The sequence below is a fragment of the Salmo salar genome, chromosome ssa24 (assembly GCF_905237065.1).
Source record: "Salmo salar chromosome ssa24, Ssal_v3.1, whole genome shotgun sequence".
In the NCBI taxonomy this organism is placed as follows: domain Eukaryota; kingdom Metazoa; phylum Chordata; class Actinopteri; order Salmoniformes; family Salmonidae; genus Salmo; species Salmo salar.
In genome coordinates this window covers 9776442-9797321 of record NC_059465.1, presented here as the reverse complement: position 1 = coordinate 9797321, position 20880 = coordinate 9776442, and the positions used below count along the sequence as shown (strand labels likewise).

General features: G+C 42.3%; 1 protein-coding gene across 1 annotated transcript in view; it reads right to left on the bottom strand.

Annotated features, from left to right (window-relative positions):
* Positions 1-20880, bottom strand: part of zmat4a (zinc finger, matrin-type 4a) — a 159583-nt gene that overhangs the window by 19807 nt on the left and 118896 nt on the right. The window contains exon 6 of the mRNA XM_014170990.2: positions 4628-4724. Coding sequence (XP_014026465.1) covers positions 4628-4724 — 97 coding nt within the window. The remainder of the gene's footprint in view (positions 1-4627; positions 4725-20880) is intronic.

Sequence of the window (20880 nt, the reverse complement as noted above, 5' to 3'; positions counted from 1 at the left end):
CCCCCTCAGGAGACTGAAAAGATTTCGCATGTGTCCCCAGATCCTCAAAAAGTTCTACAGCTGCACCATCGATAGCATCCTGACCGGTTGCATATGGCAACTGTTCTGCATCTGACCGTAAGGTGCTACAGAGGGTAATGCGTACAGCCCATTACATCACTGGGGCTAAGCATCCTGCCATCCAGGACCTAGAGTGGCAAGAAAAAGTATGTGAACACTTTGGAATCACCTGGATTTCTGCATAAATTTGTCATAAAATTTGTTCTGATCTTCATCTTAGTCACAACAATAGACAAACAGAGTGTGCTTAAACTAAGAACACACAAATTATTGTATTTTTCTTGTCTATATTGAATACATCATTTAAACATTCACAGTGTAGGTTGGAAAAAGTTTGTGAACACCTAGGCTAATGACTTTTCCAAAAGCTAATTGGAGTCAGGAGTCACCAATCAATGAGACGAGATTGAAGATGTTGATTAGAGCTGCCCTGCCCTATAAAAAACACTCACAAAATTGGAGTTTGTTATTCACAAGAAGCATTTCCTGATGTGAACCATGGCTCGAACAAAAGAGATCTCAGAAGACCTAAGATTAAGAATTGTTGACTTGCAAAAAGCTGGAAAGGGTTACAAAAGTATCTCTAAAAGCGTTGATGTTGATCAGTCCACAGTAAGACAAATTGTCTATAAATGGAGAAAGTTCAGCACTGTTGCTACTCTCCCTAGGAGTGGCCGTCCTGAAAAGATGACTGAACTAGCACAGTGCAGAATGCTCAATGAGGTTAAGAAGAATCGAAGAGTGTCAGCTAAAGACTTCTAGAACATGCAAACATCTCTGTTGAGTCTACGATACGTAAAACACTAAACAAGAATGGTGTTCATGGGAGTACACAACGGAAGAAGCCACTGCTGTCCAAAAAAAACATTGCTGCACGTCTGAAGTTCGCAAAAGAGCACCTGGATGTTCCACAGCTTCTGGCAAAATATTCTGTGGACAGATTACACTAAAGTTGAGTTGTTTGGAAGGAACTCACAACACTACGTGTGGAGAAAAAAGGCACAGCACATCAACATCAAAACCTCATCCCAACTGTAAAGTATGGTGGAGGGAGCCTCATGGTTTGGAGCTGCTTTGCTGCTTCAGTGCCTGGACAGATTGCTATCATCGACGGAAAAATGAATTCCCAAGTTTATCAAGACATTTTGCAGGAGAATGTTAGGCGATCTCTCTGCCAATTGAAGCTGAACAGAAGTTGGGTGATGCAACAGGGCAACGACCCAAAACACATAAGTAAATCAACAACAGAATCACTTCAACAGAAGACAATACGCCTTCTGGAGTGGCCCAATCAGAGTTCTAACCTCAACCGGTTTTAAAATTCTGTGGCATGACCTTGAGAGCGGTTCACACCAGATATCCTAAGAATATTGCTGAACTGAAACAGTTTTTTAAAGATGAATGGTCCAGAATTCCTCCTGTACGTTGTGCAGGTCTGATCCTCAACTACAGAAAACATTTGGTTGAGTTTATTGCTGCCAAAGGAGAGTCAACCAGTTATTAACAAGGGTTCACATACTTTCCCCACTCTACACTGTGAATGTTTACACGGTGTGTTCAATAAAGACATGAAAACGTATAATTGTTTGTGTGTTATTAGTTTTAGCAGACTGTTTGCCTATTTTATGACCAATTTATGCAGAAATCCAGGTTATTCCAAATGGTTCACATACTTTTTCTTGCCACTGTATATACTAGGTGGTGTAAGAGGAAAGCCCAAAGAATTGGCAAAGACTGCAGTCACCCAAGTCATAGACTGTTCTCTGTGCTACTGTGTGGCAAGCGTTACCGGAGCGCCAAGTCTAGGGCCAAAAGGCTCCTTAACAGCTTCTACCCCTAAGCCATAACACTGCTGAACTATTAATCAAATGGCCACCCAGACTATTTACATTGACAACCCCCCCCCGTACCCCCTGTATATAGCCTCATTATTGTTATTTTTATTATTTTTTACTTTACTTTATTTGGTAAATATTTTGTTAACTCTTTCTTGAACTGCATTGTTGGTTAAGGGCTTGTAAGTAAGCATTTCACGGTAAGGTCTACACCTGTTGTATTCGGCACATGTGACAAATAAAGTTTGATTTGATTTGACAGATTTCCACCGGTCTAATGTCCAATGTTCATGTTTCTTGGCCCAAGCAAGTCTCTTATTATTGGTGTCCTTTAGTAGTGGTTTCTTTGCAGCAATTCGACCATGAAGGCCTGATTCACACAGTCTCCTCTGAACAGTTGATGTTGAGACGTGTCTGTGACTTGAAATCTGTGAAGCATTTATTTGGGCTGCAACTTCTGAGGCTGGTAACGCTAATAAACGTATCCTCTGCAGCAGAGGTAACTCTGGGTCTTCCAGTTTCGTCATAGCACTTGATGATTTTTGTGACTGCACTTGAAGAAACGTTAAAAGTTATTGAAATGTTCCACAATGACTGACCTTCATGTCTTAAAGTAATGATGGACAGTAATTTCTCTTTGAGCTGTTCTTGCCATAATATGGTATTTTACCAAATAGGGCTATCTTATGAATACCACCCCTACCTTGTCACAACACAACTGATTGGCTCAAGCTCATTAAGAAGGAAAGAAATTCTACAAATTAACTTTTAACAAGGCACACCTGTTAATTGAAATGCATTCGAGGTGACTAAATCATGAAGCTGGTTGAGAGAATGCCAAGCGTGTGCAAAACTGTCATCAAGGCAAAGAGTGGCTACTTTGAAGAATCTCAAATATCAAATATACTGCTCAAAAAAATAAAGGGAACACTTAAACAACACATTCTAGATCTGAATGAAAGAAATAATCTTATTAAATACTTTTTTCTTTACATAGTTGAATGTGCTGACAACAAAATCACACAAAAATAATCAATGGAAATCCAATTTATCAACCCATGGAGGTCTGGATTTGGAGTCACACTCAAAATTAAAGTGGAAAACCACACTACAGGCTGATCCAACTTTGATGTAATGTCCTTAAAACAAGTCAAAATGAGGCTCAGTAGTGTGTGTGGCCTCCACGTGCCTGTATGACCTCCCTACAACGCCTGGGCATGCTCCTGATGAGGTGGCGGATGGTCTCCTGAGGGATCTCCTCCCAGACCTGGACTAAAGCATCCACCAACTCCTGGACAGTCTGTGGTGCAACGTGGCATTGGTGGATGGAGCGAGACATGATGTCCCAGATGTGCTCAATTGGATTCAGGCCTGGGAAACGGGCGGGCCAGTCCATAGCATCAATGCCTTCCTCTTGCAGGAACTGCTGACACACTCCAGCCACATGAGGTCTAGCATTGTCTTGCATTAGGAGGAACCCAGGGCCAACCGCAACAGCATATGGTCTCACAAGGGGTCTGAGGATCTCATCTCGGTACCTAATGGCAGTCAGGCTACCTCTGGCGAGCACATGGAGGGCTGTGCGGCCCCCCAAAGAAATACCACCCCACACCATGACTGACCCACCACCAAACCGGTCATGCTGGAAGATGTTGCAGGCAGCAGAACGTTCTCCACGGCGTCTCCAGACTCTGTCACGTCTGTCACGTGCTCAGTGTGAACCTGCTTTCATCTGTGAAGAGCACAGGGCGCCAGTGGTGAATTTGCCAATCTTGGTGTTCTCTGGCAAATGCCAAACGTCCTGCACGGTGTTGGGCTGTAAGCACAACCCCCACCTGTGGACGTCGGGCCCTCATACTACCCTCATGGAGTCTGTTTCTGACCGTTTGAGCAGACACATGCACATTTGTGGCCTGCTGGAGGTCATTTTGCAGGGCTCTGGCAGTGCTTCTCCTGCTCCTCCTTGCACAAAGGCGGAGGTAGCGGTCCTGCTGCTGGGTTGTTGCCCTCCTACGGCCTCCTCCACGTCTCCTGATGTACTGGCCTGTCTCCTGGTAGCGCCTCCATGCTCTGGACACTACGCTGACAGACACAGCAAACCTTCTTGTCACAGCTCGCATTGATGTGCCATCCTGGAAAAGCTGCACTACCTGAGCCACTTGTGTGGGTTGTAGACTCCGTCTCATGCTACCACTAGAGTGAAAGCACCGCCAGCATTCAAAAGTGACCAAAACATCAGCCAGGAAGCATAGGAACTGAGAAGTGGTCTGTGGTCCCCACCTGCAGAACCACTCCTTTATTGGGGGTGTCTTGCTAATTGCCTATAATTTCCACCTGTTGTCTATTCCATTTGCACAACAGCATGTGAAATGTATTGTCAATCAGTGTTGCTTCCTAAGTGGACAGTTTGATTTCACAGAAGTGTGATTGACTTGGAGTTACATTGTGTTGTTTAAGTGTTCACTTTATTTTTTTGAGCAGTGTATATTTGGATTTGTTTAACACTTTTTTGGTTAGTACATGATTCATATGTGTTGTTTCATAGTTTTGATGTCTTCACTATTATTCTACAATGTAGAAAATAGTAAGAAATAAAGAAAACCCCTTTAATGAGTAGGCGTGTCCAAACTTTTCACTGGTGCTGCACATTGCTGGCCACTCATCATCAGACAAGGAGAATACACAGTGTGAAATCTTCTGTTTAGCTGCAGTACACAGAGTAGAAAACTCACTTGTTTTGGTGCTTTGAGCCCTGCAGATGTGCATGGTACTGTGCCACAGAGTTGAGTGTGACACTGCAGACTTCACAGGTATAGCTACGTTTCAGACCTGGAATTAAAAACACACAAACACAGATACACTGTATTAATAAACATATATAAACATATTTCTCAAATGCTCTTTTGTTTTTAGCAGGATTAGACAGGTGCCATGTATTAGCTAACTACTTGTTTAATTTGAATTGATTGTACTTTGTAACTATGGAACCATGTTCAGGTACATGTACGTGCCATGTCCCACCACAAATGCTATTAATGATGTATACATTAACTATTCTATCTCACAGGAGACAGTCCTTTAAGGAATCAATAGTTCTATTGAAAAGACCTGGGCCCTCATTTATAAAAGTTGGGTACATTTTAAACTAAGTATCTGTGTGCGCCATTTCTGAAAAGACTGCACATGCACACAAATATTGAAATGCATAAACTTGGCGCACGCCATACATAAGCATGTTTCCTGTTAATAAATCACACCTGTCGTAAAACTGCACGCGTGAACAATCATTATGACTCCGCCTGAATAACGCCCATTATTCTCCTTTTATGTTGACATTAACACCCTTATTTCCTGTATACTTTGGAAGTGTTGGAAAAGGCCTAGACAGAATCTAAACGAAATAGCAATCGCAAACTTGATCAAATGTCTTTGCTAATTATTGTGGACCTTTAAACAGATTGTTGTGAATTCAAACCTAAATATGCTGCAGATTTCCCCAAACCTAAATATGCTGCACTGCCCGCGAATTCGGAAACATTGTCCACTCTGGAAAAAAAGTAAAAATACAGTAGGCCTGTCCACTGAGTATACAAAACATTAGGAACACCTGCTCTTTCCATGATAGACTCATCAGGTGAATCCAGGTGAAAGCTATGATACAATTAGGAAAGTGTTCCTTATGTTTGTACACTCAGTGTATACTTATAGTGGTAGCCTATGCACATCCATGAAAGAGGTACATTTTCTGTTCACCTGTTAAATTCTACTCTATGTTATAAGCCTGCACTCCCTTTTGGATGCATAGAGCAAAAACTTGAAATTATATTAGCCTATCTAATAGGCACAATTCAATGAAAGATACGCATGATTGTTGTATAGCTACTTAGGGGAATATGAACTCATCATGGCCAGAAAAGGTGAGGAATTTATACTGCGATGGTTATGATATTTGTAATAGGTTCATGAATTTAATATTGTCTACTTACAGTATTCAGACGTAGCCTACAAACGTCAATGGAAAAGATGAACCATCTGTTCTACCGTTAAACTGCGCTTCGGATCAGATTGCATAGAGCAAAATACTTGAAATAGCTTATCTTACTATTTACTACCTATTGAAGTGGGCCCAATAAAATGGGAGATGGGACGAATGTTAACCTATCCTAATTTGTTGTAGGCCTATTGTTTATTTCAGGAGTATGAAACCATCACAGCCAGAAAAGGTGAGGAATTTATTCTGCAATGATCATGGAAATGAAAGACATTTTTTATTATTTTTTTTACTTTTACCCCTTTTTTCGTGATATCCAGTTGGTAGTTGCAGTCTTGTCCCATCACTGCATCTCCCCTACGGACTCAGGAGAGGCGATGGTCGATAGCCATGCCTCCTCCAAAACATAACCCTGCCAAGCCACACTGCTCTCTTAACCTGGAAGCCAGCCGCACCAATGTGTCAGAGGAAACACAGTCCAGCTGGCGACCGAAGTCAGCATGCATGCACCCGGCCCGCCACAAGGAGTCACTAGAGCACAATGAAATCCCGGCAGGCCAAACCCTTTCCCTAACCCGGACAATTGTGCGCTGCCTCATGGGTCTGCCAGTCACGTCCGGCTGTGATACCACCTGGGATTGAACCCGGGTCTGTAGTGATGCCTCAAGCACTGCAATGCAGTGGCTTAGACCGCTGCGCCACACAGGAGATGCCTATTTCTATTTTATTTTCGAATGCAAAGATAAAATAGATAGATTTTCACTCTTCTCACTACTGGCAAATGATTGCATCTTGTTATTATATTAAGCTACCAGATATTTTGTTATGAATAAGTGTCATCATATATTCCCCATTTGCACAAGGCTACTAGGCTACTAGCCTTCTTTCAATGCAATACCTCAACCTCTAAAATTTGAGGGAGGATAAGCACTTCTCACGTAAAGTTACCTCTTTATAAACGCCAGCTTTTGCGTGAAAACTGGTGTACGCATGTTTTGGGGCATATTTTGTGCATGTGCAATGTTTATAAATGAGGCCCCTGGTCAGCATGCTTTCACAGTGCTGTCAATAAAAATATTAGAGAGCTCGAAGGGATGATATAAGACTAACAGCAGCTTCTATTTCCTCTATACTATGGGTTCCCAAACCTTTTCACTCGGGGCCCCTTCCAGCATTGGGGAACATGTGATATTTGAGTGACAAAAAAATGACAACAATAACACAATATCTATGGACATAAGAAAAAAACGTTAGCTGACAAATAGCTCTCTAAGGTATGCAATGACTAACATGACAAGAGGAACTGATGACGCACTAAATTGCATTCCTTTTGCATTCTACTATTAAAACTTTCAAGAGTAAGTTTAAAGCCGGACTGAGTTCCTTAAAAAGTGTGCCTCACTGTTTGGGAACTACTGCTCTATAGAGCTGCCTGTTGGAGACACTAGGAATGCATCTCAAATGCCACCCTTTTCCTTACATACTGCCCTATGGTCAGAAGCAGTGCACTAAATAGGGAATAGGATGCCATTGGAGATGCAACCCTAGGGTCAGTGCTCAGTGCTTGTCAAGCTACGCCTGATCGACTTCACTAATGACTGTTCCTGGTGTGGGGGAAGTGGAAAGAATCAATTAAAGACATGCCCACACTGAAATGTCACACATTTAGTATTGATCACAATTAAATTACATTGAAATTATAACATCCATTACTGAGGTTTTTGAAGATGGACACACCTTAGCTCTAATTAGACAGAGCTCTGCTTTGAGTGAAATGTAAGCTGTTGATTGTATTTCGTTATTACGTACCATTGCTTTGGGTGTAAAACCCGAGGCTAACTAGCTCACTCCAAGATTCAACTAAGATCTGAACGAGACGATCACTTTATTTCTCGCCCCGTTTGATGTCTTCGGCGACAGTGGATCACCAAATCAGCAACTAACAGAGTGACAAACCATTTCTCCGTGGATCCATCCCAAATGGCATCGTATTCCCTACATAGTTATATAGCACTATAAAGGGAATTGGGTGCCATTTGGGACACATCCTATGTCTGTCTGTCTGATACAGTTGTTCAGCTGGTGCCCTGCTGTGACAGTGTAATGGCTGTCATGTTAAAACTAATGATACAGTGGCATGACAAATAGCCCAATCGCTTGCATCCTCTCTCTAAATTGAGTGAAATAGTTTGGAGGGCAAGAAAGGCCAAGGTAAGGATACATGTCCACACTAATGTCCCATCATTGAATCTAATTATCCAGTCTCTCCTCCGTTCTAAGGTCATATCCCCCACGTTGATGAGCTCTTAGAGAGAGAGAGAGAGAGAGAGAGAAAGAGAGAGAGAGAGAGAAAAAAAAGAGAGAGAGAGGGAGGGAGAGAGAGAGGGGGAGCATGGCTCCCAGATCGTCTCAATATGAGGTTATGTCAGACTGAACAAAGGTCAGCAGCAGAAACAAAGTACCCAGATTATTTGTAACATCATCCAGTACTATACATAGATGACACTGATGTTAAGTGCTTGTTGACTGTTAGCCCTGTCATAGCTAGATAGAAAAACCGCTGTTCTTATCCCATTTTAATGAAGTTCAGACAGACTGAGATGGGAGACAAGAATCTCTCTCTCTTTCTCTTTGTCTTTCGCTCTCTCTCTTTCTCTCTTTCTCTGCAATTTCTCCATCTGTTGTCAGCACCTCAGTAACCATGTGTCAGAGCGAAGACTGCCTTGCCTAAATTTAAATTTTGCAAGAGAGAGAGAGAGAGACAGAGAGAGAAGCTCCCCTGACACTCTCATGATTCTGACATTAAAGCGCTGCAGTGAGCGGCAGGCCTGTCGCTTGGGCTAAGGCACCGCGCGGCCTTTTGACAGGCCACATCTCAAACGCTTTTTGAAAAGGTGAAAGAATGTGCTGCAGCCCCAGGATCCATCAAGGCAATACAACCTGCAGCACCTCCCGTGGCGCCCCCGCCCTGCATGGGCAATGGAGCACCAATCTACCGCTGCTGGAGCGCTGTGCCTCTGCTGCTGCTGCTGCATTCACTCTCATCACTCTCATCCTTCCTGCATTCAGGGGCCTCTGCTCTTTGGTGAGTCATGAGAGAGCCATTTATTTCTGTTAAACTTGAAATTGACATTCCTAAAATGACAATAGAGTAACAGGTAGAAGAGCCAATTGAAAATGTTGCGCTATCTTCATCTAAATCTCACACATAGATCTTGGTTTCAACATCTAAGACACCTATGGAAGAGGATTCGTCCAGAGCCAACTAGGGATACAGTCAGATAACTACATGTCAGACACCTAGAAGATGTCACCATATCCATACAGTATACTGTATCACAGTTAGTTTACAGTAAATTCAATTCAGTGTCGTGATCACATCTGCCATGTTGTCCGGGTTCATCTCTCCCCTTCCCTAGTGTATTTCTAATGGTAATATCTTATGTAAATGCTCAATTGAGTCACTCTACTTCCTGATCCAGCCACAGCTTACGTTGTCTTAATTGCTAATTGAGAGATATTGTCCCGGCAACCAGAGAGAGTGATTGATCAACAGCATGATCATCTGCGTGGATTGTTTATGAACATAGAAAGGTGGTGAGGGTCCATGCTTCATGCTAAATTAACCACGAGCCATCTGCCCCACTCAGATGGTGCATCTCGTGCTCAGCGACAGCTACAGTACAGCTCTGACTGCAGCAAAGCACCCGAGAGCTGAAACAGCATATGCTTCCTCTGAAATATAAAAAAGGCAAGGGACACCGCTTAGATCACGCCAAATGGCCCAATAGTGCAAAACTACAGTCAGCTTCTTGGCTGTATCATATTTAATGGGTTTATAAAACTGAACTCGTAATGAAAAACATCCCTCACTTTTGTGATCGCGAGAAACCTGAAGAAACCTCAAACTAGTTGGCAAGGATTGTGTTAATGGATAAGGAAATGCTGAGAACAAAATATGTTCTGGGTTATATATACAATTAAAACTGAAAGCCTGCAGCAAAAAAATGCCTTACCAAACATGTCTTCAACAGGGAAATTCCAAATAATGTGTATAAAGCCTGCCTGTTGCTCTGAAAAAAAAAACATCTATCTAATTCACCCATCTTTAAACAATCCAAAGTGTTGAAATAAAATCCTTGTTAAAAGCAATCTTGTTCAGTGAATCATGTGGCAGATAAGATTGCAATCTCTCAAAAAACAGTACACCAAAACGATGGGAAATAAATTGAGTGTAAATGGGTGTCATTGTTATACTGATGGGTTTATGTAATCTCCCAGTCTCCCGGTTGTCTGCATATTGATTTGCCTCTCCTCCTCTGATGAAATATACGATAACTAGAACAAAGAACAGAGCTCCCTTCAACCTGTGCCCTCTTGGAGAGGAGCTTGACCATCTCTGTGTAATTTGCCAGTCTCTGAGCCTGCCATTAAGGCAGTAAATGGTAGTAATATATCTATTTTAGGGTCAGGAGGGAGTGGGAATGGAAGCACACAGACAAGAAGAATGGCTTGTGAATGGTGATTGCAGGGCCTCGGGAGGAAGCTGCTGAAGCTGTTAGAGAGGACGTGCCAATTTACATCTCCCAGACACATCCCTCCAATTAACAATGCTGGGATGGAGTCCAGAGAAACCCAATTTGTCTTCTAGCCGTGGCCTGATTGACAGGACTGGCTAGGGTGCAAATTAAACACTTTGGAGCGATATAGTCATATTCACTGATGCTATCATATCTAGGGTTGAGGCGGTCAAGAAATGTTGTCAGCCGGTGATTGTAAAGCAAATAACTGCCAGTCTCACTGTAATTGACTAATAATTAACATAAACACGTTTAGCCTCTCCTGGCTTCCCACATAGCCTACAAGCCACTGATGCAGACCTTTGGAACATCTACATTTTAAAAAGTATAATGAATCAATTTAATAAAAAAGTATAATAAATCAATTTTATATAGCCTACACCATCACAATAAATCCATTATTGATTTTTGTCTATTTCAGAAGAACAGAATAGCATACTCTGACATTATGTTAGGCCTTGATCTGGCTATGCCAAATAGCTGTGGGATACACTAGTTCATTTAGCAGATAAGATTTGCTTAGAATTCCGTGGGATTATTTTATATTAGTTTATAGTATGAAGAATACAATTGAACATAGCTGAATAAAATAGAAAGGATATTTTCTCCAACCGATTTCCGAGGGAGTGTGCACATGTAGCTATTCTGTGTTGAGTGATTAACAAAGAAACAGTTCCTCCTATACGCTTAACTTGTTATGGATAGGGGGCAGTATTTTCACGGCCGGATAAAAAACGTACCCGATTTAATCTGATTATTACTCCTGCCCAGAAACTAGAATATGCATATAAGTATTAGCTTTGGATAGAAAACACTCCAAAGTTTCTAAAACTGTTTGAATGGTGTCTGAGTATAACAGAACTCATTTGGCAGGCCAAAACCTGAGAAGATTCCAAACAGGAAGCGCCCTCTCTGACCATTTCTTGGCCTTCTTGATCATCTCTATCCAAAACAGGGGATCTCTGCTGTAATGTGACATTTTCTAATGCTCCCATAGTCTCTCAGAAGGCGCCAGAACGTTGATTGATGACTTTGCAGGCCATGGCTGAAAAACAGTAGCGCATTTGGTAAGTGGTCGATCTGAGAACAATGAGACTGGTGCGCACGTGCACGAGACGACTCCATGTTTTTATTTTCAGTCTTTGAACGAAAACGACTCCCGGTCGGAATATTATCGCTTTTTTACGAGAAAAATCGCATAAAAATTGATTTTAAACAGCGTTTGACATGCTTCGAAGTACGGTAATGGAATATTTTGAAATTCTTTGTCACAAAACGCGCCGGGCGCGTCACCCTTCTTTACCCTTCGGATAGTGTCTTGAACGCACAACAAAACGCCGCTATTTGGATATAACTATGGATTATTTGGAACCAAACCACCATTTGTTATTGAAGTAGAAGTCCTGGGAGTGCATTCTGATGAAGAACAGCAAAGGTAATCCAATTTTTCTTATAGTAAATCTGAGTTTGGTGAGTACCAAACTTGGTGGGTGTCAAAATAGCTAGCCATGATGGCCGGGCTATCTACTCAGAATATTGCAAAATGTGCTTTCACCGAAAAGCTATTTTAAAATCGGACACCGCAATTGCATAAAGGAGTTCTGTATCTATAATTCTTAAAATAATTGTTATGTTTTTTGTGAACGTTTATCGTGAGTAATTTAGTAAATTCACCGGAAGTGTTCGGTGGGAATGCTAGTTCATAACGTCACATGATAATGTAAAAAGCTGGTTTTTGATATAAATATGAACTTGATTGAACAAAACATGCATGTATTGTATAACATAATGTCCTAGGAGTGTCATCTGATGAAGATCATCAAAGGTTAGTGCTGCATTTAGCTGTGGTTTTGTTTTTTGTGACATTATATGCTAGCTTGAAAAATGGGTGTCTGATTATTTCTGTCTGGGTACTCTGCTGACATAATCTAATGTTTTGCTTTCGCTGTAAAGCCTTTTTGAAATCGGACAGTGTGGTTAGATAAAGGAGAGTCTTGTCTTTAAAATGGTGTAAAATAGTCATATGTTTGAAAAATTGAAGTTTTCGGATTTTCGAGGAGTTTGTATTTCGCGCTACACCTATCATTGGATATTGGAGCAGGTGTTCCACTAGCGGAATGTCTAGATGTAAGAGGTTAATTTAGTTATTTATGCAACTTTAGTTGTGATACAAATGTTGGGCTGTATGTTTAGATGTTTAATACATTCTAAGGCTGCATGATGCGACTCTAATGATGATTTGAAAAAAATTGCATGAAAGGAATGAGCTCTACTTTGTTTCTTGTACAGGCAGCACACACTTCATCAGTTTCTCACTCACAATTTGATAAGCACTTGATAATTTTCTCACCAGGCCTCGAATTTCCCCACGGCATCCCCCTTGTGTGGCCGTAGTGCCCTTGGGCTGAATATAATTATTATAATTCCCTTCTGCCGGCTGCCAATCGCCGTGGTCTGAGGCACTTCTCACTCACATCCCTCTCACATATATCTCAATTCTTATTAGCCAATGCCCGTCACATGATTGTGTCCTTCTCACAGGCATCTAAGCTCTAAAGTAGGCTACAAGTGAAGACAGACACATCAGGGACACAACTGTGCATGTCCGTCTTATCGAATGTCAATTAGGCTCTACACCGATTGTAAAGAGGATTAATTCTAAGATGTTATTTGGCCTCTTTAGGTGTGATACAAACCTTATTAAAACATATAGGCCTATGGGCTAGGCTACATGAGGTGTGCGACTATGATTAGAAAAATTCGAGAGACAAAAAGGCATGTGCTGTTTCATGCCTTACTGCACAAGCTGGGCATCATTCACAAGTGATAATACATCATTCACAAGTGATAATACATCATTCACAAGTGATAATATTGTCACCCATCAGACTATTTGTAATTTAATCTTGTCTTTATATATACTAAATTGACGCTGGGGGGGTCACACGGAGAAAATTTGTATTTTCCTTTCTTGGCCACAGAGGACTCTCACGGGGTGGTCGCGAGAGTGCTCAGGGAGGTGTTTAGGGGTTTCCGTTGGTGCTACTACGGTGGAGAGTCCAGACCAGGTCTCCACCATGCGCATTCCCCCTGAATATGCCGATTTGGCTCTCTCAATTACCACCTCATCGACGGGGCAATTGTGCGATAGATCTCCTGGTAGACGCTGCACTTCCCAGGAGTCACGTGTATCCCTCTCACAGGCGGAGACGGAGGCTATGGAAACATATGTCTCTGAATCCCTGCGTCAGGGGTACATTCGGTCCTCCACTTCACCTGTCTCCTCGAGTTTATTTTTTGTGAAGAAGAAGGAGGGAGGTCTGCGTCCGTGTATTGACTACCGGGGTCTTAATCAGATCACGGTGTGCTATAGTTACCCGCTACCGCTCATAGCCACAGCGATAGAGTCAATGCACGGGGCACGCTTCTTCACCAAACTAGATCTCAGGAGCGCTTACAATCTGGTGCGTATCCGAGAGGGTGACGAGTGGAAGACGTCTTTCAGTACCACCTCTGGGCACTATGAGTACCTCGTCATGCCGTACGGGTTGATGAATGCGCCATCAGTCTTCCAAACTTTTGTAGACTAGATTTTCAGGGACTTGCACGGGCAGGGTGTAGTGGTGTATATTGATGACATTCTGATATACTCCGCTACACGCGCCAAGCATGTGTCCCTGGTGCGCAAAGTGCTTGGTCGCCTGTTGGAGCATGACCTGTACGTCAAGGCTGAGAAATGCCTGTTTTTCCAACAGTCCGTCTCCTTCCTAGGGTATCGCATTTCCACGTCAGGGGTGGAGATTATAGGTCGACCGATTAATCGGAATGGCCGATAAATTAGGGCCGATTTCAAGTTTTCATAACAATCGGTAATCGGTATTTTTGGCCACCGATTTGCCAATTTGAAAAACATTTTTTAAAATGTTTAAAAAAAAAAAAATGGTAACCTTTATTTAACTAGGCAAGTCAGTTAAAGAACACATCCTTATTTTCAATGACGGCCTAGGAACGGTGGGTTAACTGCCTTGTTCAGGGGCAGAACGACAGATTTTTACCTTGTCAGCTTGGGGATGCAACCTTACGTTAACTAGCCCAACGCTCTAACCACCTGCTTTACGTTGCCAAGGTAAGTTGCTAGCTAGCATTAAACTTATCTTATAAAAAAACAATCAATCAATCATAAACACTAGTTAACTACACATGGTTGATGATATTACAAGTTTATCTAGCCTGTCCTGCTTTGCATATAATCGATGTGGTGCGCATTCGCGAAAAAGGACTGTCTTTGCTCCGACGTGTACCTAACCATAAACATCAATGTCTTTCTTAAAATCAATACACAAGTATATATTTTTAAACCTGCATATTTAGTTAATATTGCCTGCTAACATGAATTTCTTTTAACTAGGGAAAATGTGTCACTTCTCTTGCAAACAGAGTCAGGGTATATGCAGCAGTTTGAGCCACCTGGCTTGTTGCGAACTGTGAAGACTATTTCTTCCTAACAAAGACAGAAGACTTCGCCAAACGGGGATGATTTAACAAAAGCGCATTTGCGAAAAAAAAGCACAATCGTTGCACGACTGTACCTAACCATAAACATCAATCAATTCTTAAAATCAATACACAGAAGTATATATTTTTAAACCTGCATATTTAGCTAAAAGAAATCCAGGTTAGCAGGCAATATTAACCAGGTGAAATTGTGTCAGTTCTCTTGCATTCGTTGCACGCAGAATCAGGGTATACAGAATCTGGCTCGTTGCGAACTAATTTGCAAGAATTTTACGGAACTATGAAATAACATTGTAGGTTGTGCGATGTAACAGGAATATTTAGACTTATGAATGCCACCCATTAGATAAAATACGGAACGGTTCCGTATGTCACTGAAAGAATGTTTTCGAGATGATAGTTTCCGGATTTGATCATATTAATGACCTAAGGTTTATTATATTATAGTTAAGTCTATGATTTGATATTTGATAGAGCAGTCTGACTGAGCAGTGGTAGGCAGCAGCAGGCTCGTAATAGTCAAAGGTATATGGTTTAGAGAGAAATATTCGACGCGTCATAATCCTGTCATAACTTGCGGCTGAACTTGAAAGGGGTTCCTTCGTTATTTTACCGTTCATGACTTCCATAGAGAATGTCTTGATCTACTCAAATAAGGTCTGCGTTTTGATATCCGTGTAAATCTCACTAGGTAACGTTTGTCAACATATTTTCACAAATCCACTCTACAAAAAAATCATTCATCACAGGTAACTTAACCTGTTGGGTCTAGGGGGCAGCATTTGCACGTCTGGATAAAAAAAAATGTACCCGATTTAATCTGGTTACTAATCCTACCCAGTAACTAGAATATGCATATACTTATTATATATGGATAGAAAACACTCTAAAGTTTCTAAAACTGTTTGAATGGTGTCTGTGAGTATAACAGAACTCATTTGGCAGGCAAAACCCTGAGACATTTTCTGACAGGAAGTGGATACCTGATGTGTTGTATTGACTTTAAACCTATCCCATTGAAAAACACAGGGGCTTAGGAATATTTTGGCACTTCCTATTGCTTCCACTAGATGTCACCAGCCTTTACAAAGTGTTTTGAGTCTTCTGGAGGGAGATCTGACCGAACAAGAGCCATGGAACGATGATGTCCCATTAGACACCTGGCGCGCGAGTTCATGTTGGGTACCCTCGTTCCAATACGTTATAAAAGAGTATGCATTCGTCCACCTTGAATATTATTCATGTTCTGGTTAAAAAAGGCCCTAATGATTTATGCTATACAACGTTTGACATGTTTGAACGAACGGAAATATATTTTTTCCCCTCGTTCATGACGAGAAGTCCGGCTGGCTTACATCATGTGCTAACGAGACAGAGATTTTTGGACATAAATGATGAGCTTTTTTGAACAAAACTACATTCGTTATGGACCTGTGATACCGGGAAGTGACATCTGATGAAGAGAATCAAAGGTAATGGATTATTTACATAGTATTTTCGATTTTAGATCTCCCCAACATGACGTCTAGTCTGTATCGCAAAGCGTATTTTTCTGGGCGCAGTGCTCAGATTATTGCAAAGTGTGATTTCCCAGTAAGGTTATTTTTAAATCTGGCAAGTTGATTGAGTTCAAGAGATGTAAATCTATAATTCTTTAAATGACAATATAATATTTTACCAATGTTTTCTAATTTTAATTATTTAATTTGTGACGCTGACTTGACTGCCGGTTATTGGAGGGAAACGATTTCCTCAACATCAATGCCATAGTAAAACGCTGTTTTTGGATATAAATATGAACTTGATAGAACTAAAAATGCATGCATTGTCTAACATAATGTCCTAGGAGTGTCATCTGATGGAGATTGTAAAAGGTTAGTGCATCATTTTAGCTGGTTTTATGGTTTTGGTGACCCTGTCTTTGACTTGACAAAACATTACACACAACTCTTGTAAATGTACTGTCCTAACATACTCTAAATTTATGCTTTCGCCGTAAAACCTTTTTGAAATCGTAAAACGTGGTTAGATTAAGGAGATGTTTATCTTTCAAATGGTGTAAAATAGTTGTATTTTTGAAAAATTTGAATTTTGACATTTATTTGGATTCAAATTTGCCGCTCTTGAAATGCACCTGCTGTTGATGGAGTGCACCACGGGTGGCACGCTAGCGTCCCACCTAGCCCCAAGAGGTTAAACTCTATTTTTATTATTCAGTTGAGAGTATTTGTCTCCTAAGCAGACTCTTCAGTATCGTTTGTAAGTCGCTCTGGATAAGAGCGTCTGCTAAATGACTAAAATGTAAAAATGTAAAAAATGTTGTCACTTCAGAGCTGTGTGTGTGTGTGTGTGTGTGTGTGTGTGTGTGTGTGTGTGTATACATATAAAAAAATCATAATAATAATCAGCCGATTAAGTGGTATCGGCTTTTTTGGCCCTCCAATAATCGGTATCGACGTTGAAAAAAATCATAATCGGTCGACCTCTAGTGGAGATGGAGAGTGACCGCATTGCAGCCGTGCATAATTGGCCGACTCCCACCACGGTTAAGGAGGTGCAGCGATTCTTAGGGTTTGCCAACTACTACCGGTTTTGGTCAGGTAGCGGCTCCCATTACTTCACTGCTGAAGGGGGGTCCGGTGCGCTTGTAGTGGACAGCTGAGGCGGAGCGAAACTATGACGTGGGGGACCGGGAGTTGTAGGCTGTCGTCAAGGCCCTGAAGGCGTGGAGACATTGGCTTGAGGGGGCTAGACACACTTTTCTCATCTGGACTGACCACCGCAATCTGGAGTAATCTGGAGACTGAACCCTCGCCAGGCAAGGTGGGCCATGTTTTTCACCCGATTTGTGTTCATCCTTTCTTACAGACCAGGCTCCCAGAACATTAAGGCAGACGCATTGTCCCGGCTGTATGACACAGAGGAGCGGCCCATGGATCCCACTCGCGTACTTCCCGCCTCTTGTTTGGTGGCGCCGGTAGTGTGGGAGTTGGACGCGGACATTGAGCGGGCGTCACGTGCAGAGCCCGCTCCCCATCAGTGTCCAGCTGGGCGTCTGTACGTTCCGTCTGCTGTCCGCGATCGGCTGATCTATTGGGCCCACAAGTCACCCTCCTCTGGTTATCTTGGGATCGGTCGGAGGGTGCGCTGTCTTAGTGGGAAGTACTGGTGGCCCACTTTAGCTATGGACGTGAGGGTTTATGTTTCCTCCTGCTCGGTGTGCGCCCAGTGCAAGGCTCCTAGACACCTGCCCAGAGGTCGGTGGATTTCCTAACCGATCTTCCACCTTCACAGGGTAACACCACGATCCTGGTCGTTGTGGATTGTTTTTCTAAGTCCTGTCGTCTCCTCCCTTTGCCCCGGTCTCCCTACAGCCCTACAAACTGCGGAGGCCCTGTTTACACATGTCTTCCGGCACTACGGGTTGCCTGAGGATATAGTGTCTGATCGGGGTCCCCAGTTCACGTCAAGGGTCTGGAAGGCGTTCATGGAACGTCTGGGGGTCTCGGTCAGCCTTACCTCAGGTTTTTACCCCGAGAGTAAATGGGCAGGTGGAGAGAGTTAACCAGGATGTGGGTAGGTTTCTGAGGTCTTATTGCCAGGACCGGCCGGGGGAGTGGGCGGCGTTCGTGCCCTGGGCAGAGATGGCCCAGAACTCGCTCCGCCACTCCTCCACTAACCTTTCTCCCTTTCAATGTGTATTGGGGTATCAGCCGGTTCTGGCTCCTTGGCATCAGAGTCCGACCGAGGCTCCTGCGGTGGACGACTGGTTCCGGCGTGCGGAAGAAACATGGGATGCCGGCCATGTCCACCTTCAGCGCGCCGTACTACGCCAGAAAGTTGGCGCAGACCATCACCGCAGTGAGTCCCCGGTATTCGCACCGGGGGACAGGGTCTGGCTCTCGACCCGAAACCTGCCCCTCCGCCTGCCCTGACGAAAGCTGGGTCCGCGGTTTGTGGGGCCATTTGTGGCGCCAGTCCTGAGGAGAGTGAACGAGGTATGTTACAGGTGAACGAGGTATGTTACAGGTGACAGCTTCCCCCCGATTACAGGTGACAGCTTCCCCCCGATTTCCCTCATTAAAATGCAAATCAATTTATAACATTTTTGACATGCGTTTTTCTGTATTTTTTTGTTGTTATTCTGTCTCTCACTGTTCAAATAAACCTACCATTAAAATTATAGACAGATCATTTCTTTGTCAGTGGGCAAACGTACAAAATCAGCAGGGGATCAAATACTTTTTTCCTTCACTGTATGCACTTAAATAGAGAATGGAGGACACATTTTCCTTGGTTCATTTTCATGCCTGCCAGGTAGGCTATACTCCTGTCGTAAAGCGAAGTAATGTGCTTAATATTAGGAAAGTTGAGAAATAAATATAGTAGGCCTAGCCTTTAGAAAGCTGATGGGATCCTCTCGTTTTAATAGAGCCCATCAAAACTCTGTTTTCTCACGCAATTGCGTAGCCTTTCGAAATGTTGCACAACATGAGCTCATGTGCTCTCATGAAGTGTTTTATTTGATTTTCGATGACATTTACATTGATGTCAGAGTGATTAGAGGGACAATAGAGTGCTGAGTACCAGGCAGTTAGCAAGTTTGGTAGGCTACTAATCAGCAGCATCAGAGCTTGGAGAAGCCTAGTTACCATGACGTGGAATTTGACTGCAGTCATGACTCGTGACCACCGGTGTGGCGGTAATATGGTCACCGTAACAGCCCTAATGATATCAGATTGCATTAGATCTGCATGCAGCTGCTTGGACGTGGGATCTGGAGGGACTTGATTGAATAACATGATGAGAGGACGAGAGATGGCATGACAGCAGTGGTTATCTCAGGATGATGGGAGAGAATGTGCTTTAGTCTTTATTCTTCATTTGGATCCCCATTAGCTGATGCCATGATGACAGCTAGTCTTCCTGGGGTCCAACTCGTTCTTAACTTCACGTGCTCAATGAAAGTTTGCTAGAAGCCATTTGCAGTGTGTGCTCTGTTAGGATATGTTGCTTGTTAAAGATCATTCAAAAAGGCACTCGTACATCTGAACCATATTTGTTCCAGGTGCATAATAACAAGTGAATAACAAGAAAGAAAAGAGAAACCTGCACACTGCTCTTCCTAGTATTACTGTTCTTTATTAAGCTATTCGTATTGGCCGCAAGGCCTTCGTCAGAGATTTGGTTTGAGTGTTTGTAATTTTCACCCATACGTAGACATTGTTCCACCCACATCCATTCAGTGCATCAAATAGGGTTAGAGTCAAGGAAAATAAAAATGTGTTAACAAATATAACAATGTTCATTTAAAAAAATATTCAAATAAAGTGAGTAAAACGTATTAAACAAGTCTGTAAAACCACAATGAGGATATCAACCTACAGTAGCAAGTACATTTTCATAAATCATTGTGTACAGTGCAGGATAAAAACGTCATCAACAAAAAAAAATCTGTATTTTTCCATATATAGACACCAGTGGAGTATGCTGGGCGGAGGTCAGCTTATGATAATGGCTGGAATGGAGTGAATGGAATGGTATCAAATCAAATCAAATTGTATTTGTCACATGCTCCAAATTCAACAGGTGTAGACCTTACAATGAACTGCTTACAAGCCCTTAACCAACAATGCAGTTTTAAGAAAATACAATTGAAGTCGGAAGTTTATATGCACTTAGGTTGGCGTAATTAAAACTCGTTTTTCAACCACTCCACAAATGTCTTGTTAACAAACTATAGTTTTGGCAAGTCGGTTAGGACATCTACTTTATGCATGACACAAGTCATTTTTCCAACAATTGTTTACAGACAGATTATTTCACTTATAATTCACTGTATCACAATTCCAGTGGGTCAGAAGTTTACATACACTGAGTTGACTGTGCCTTTAAACAG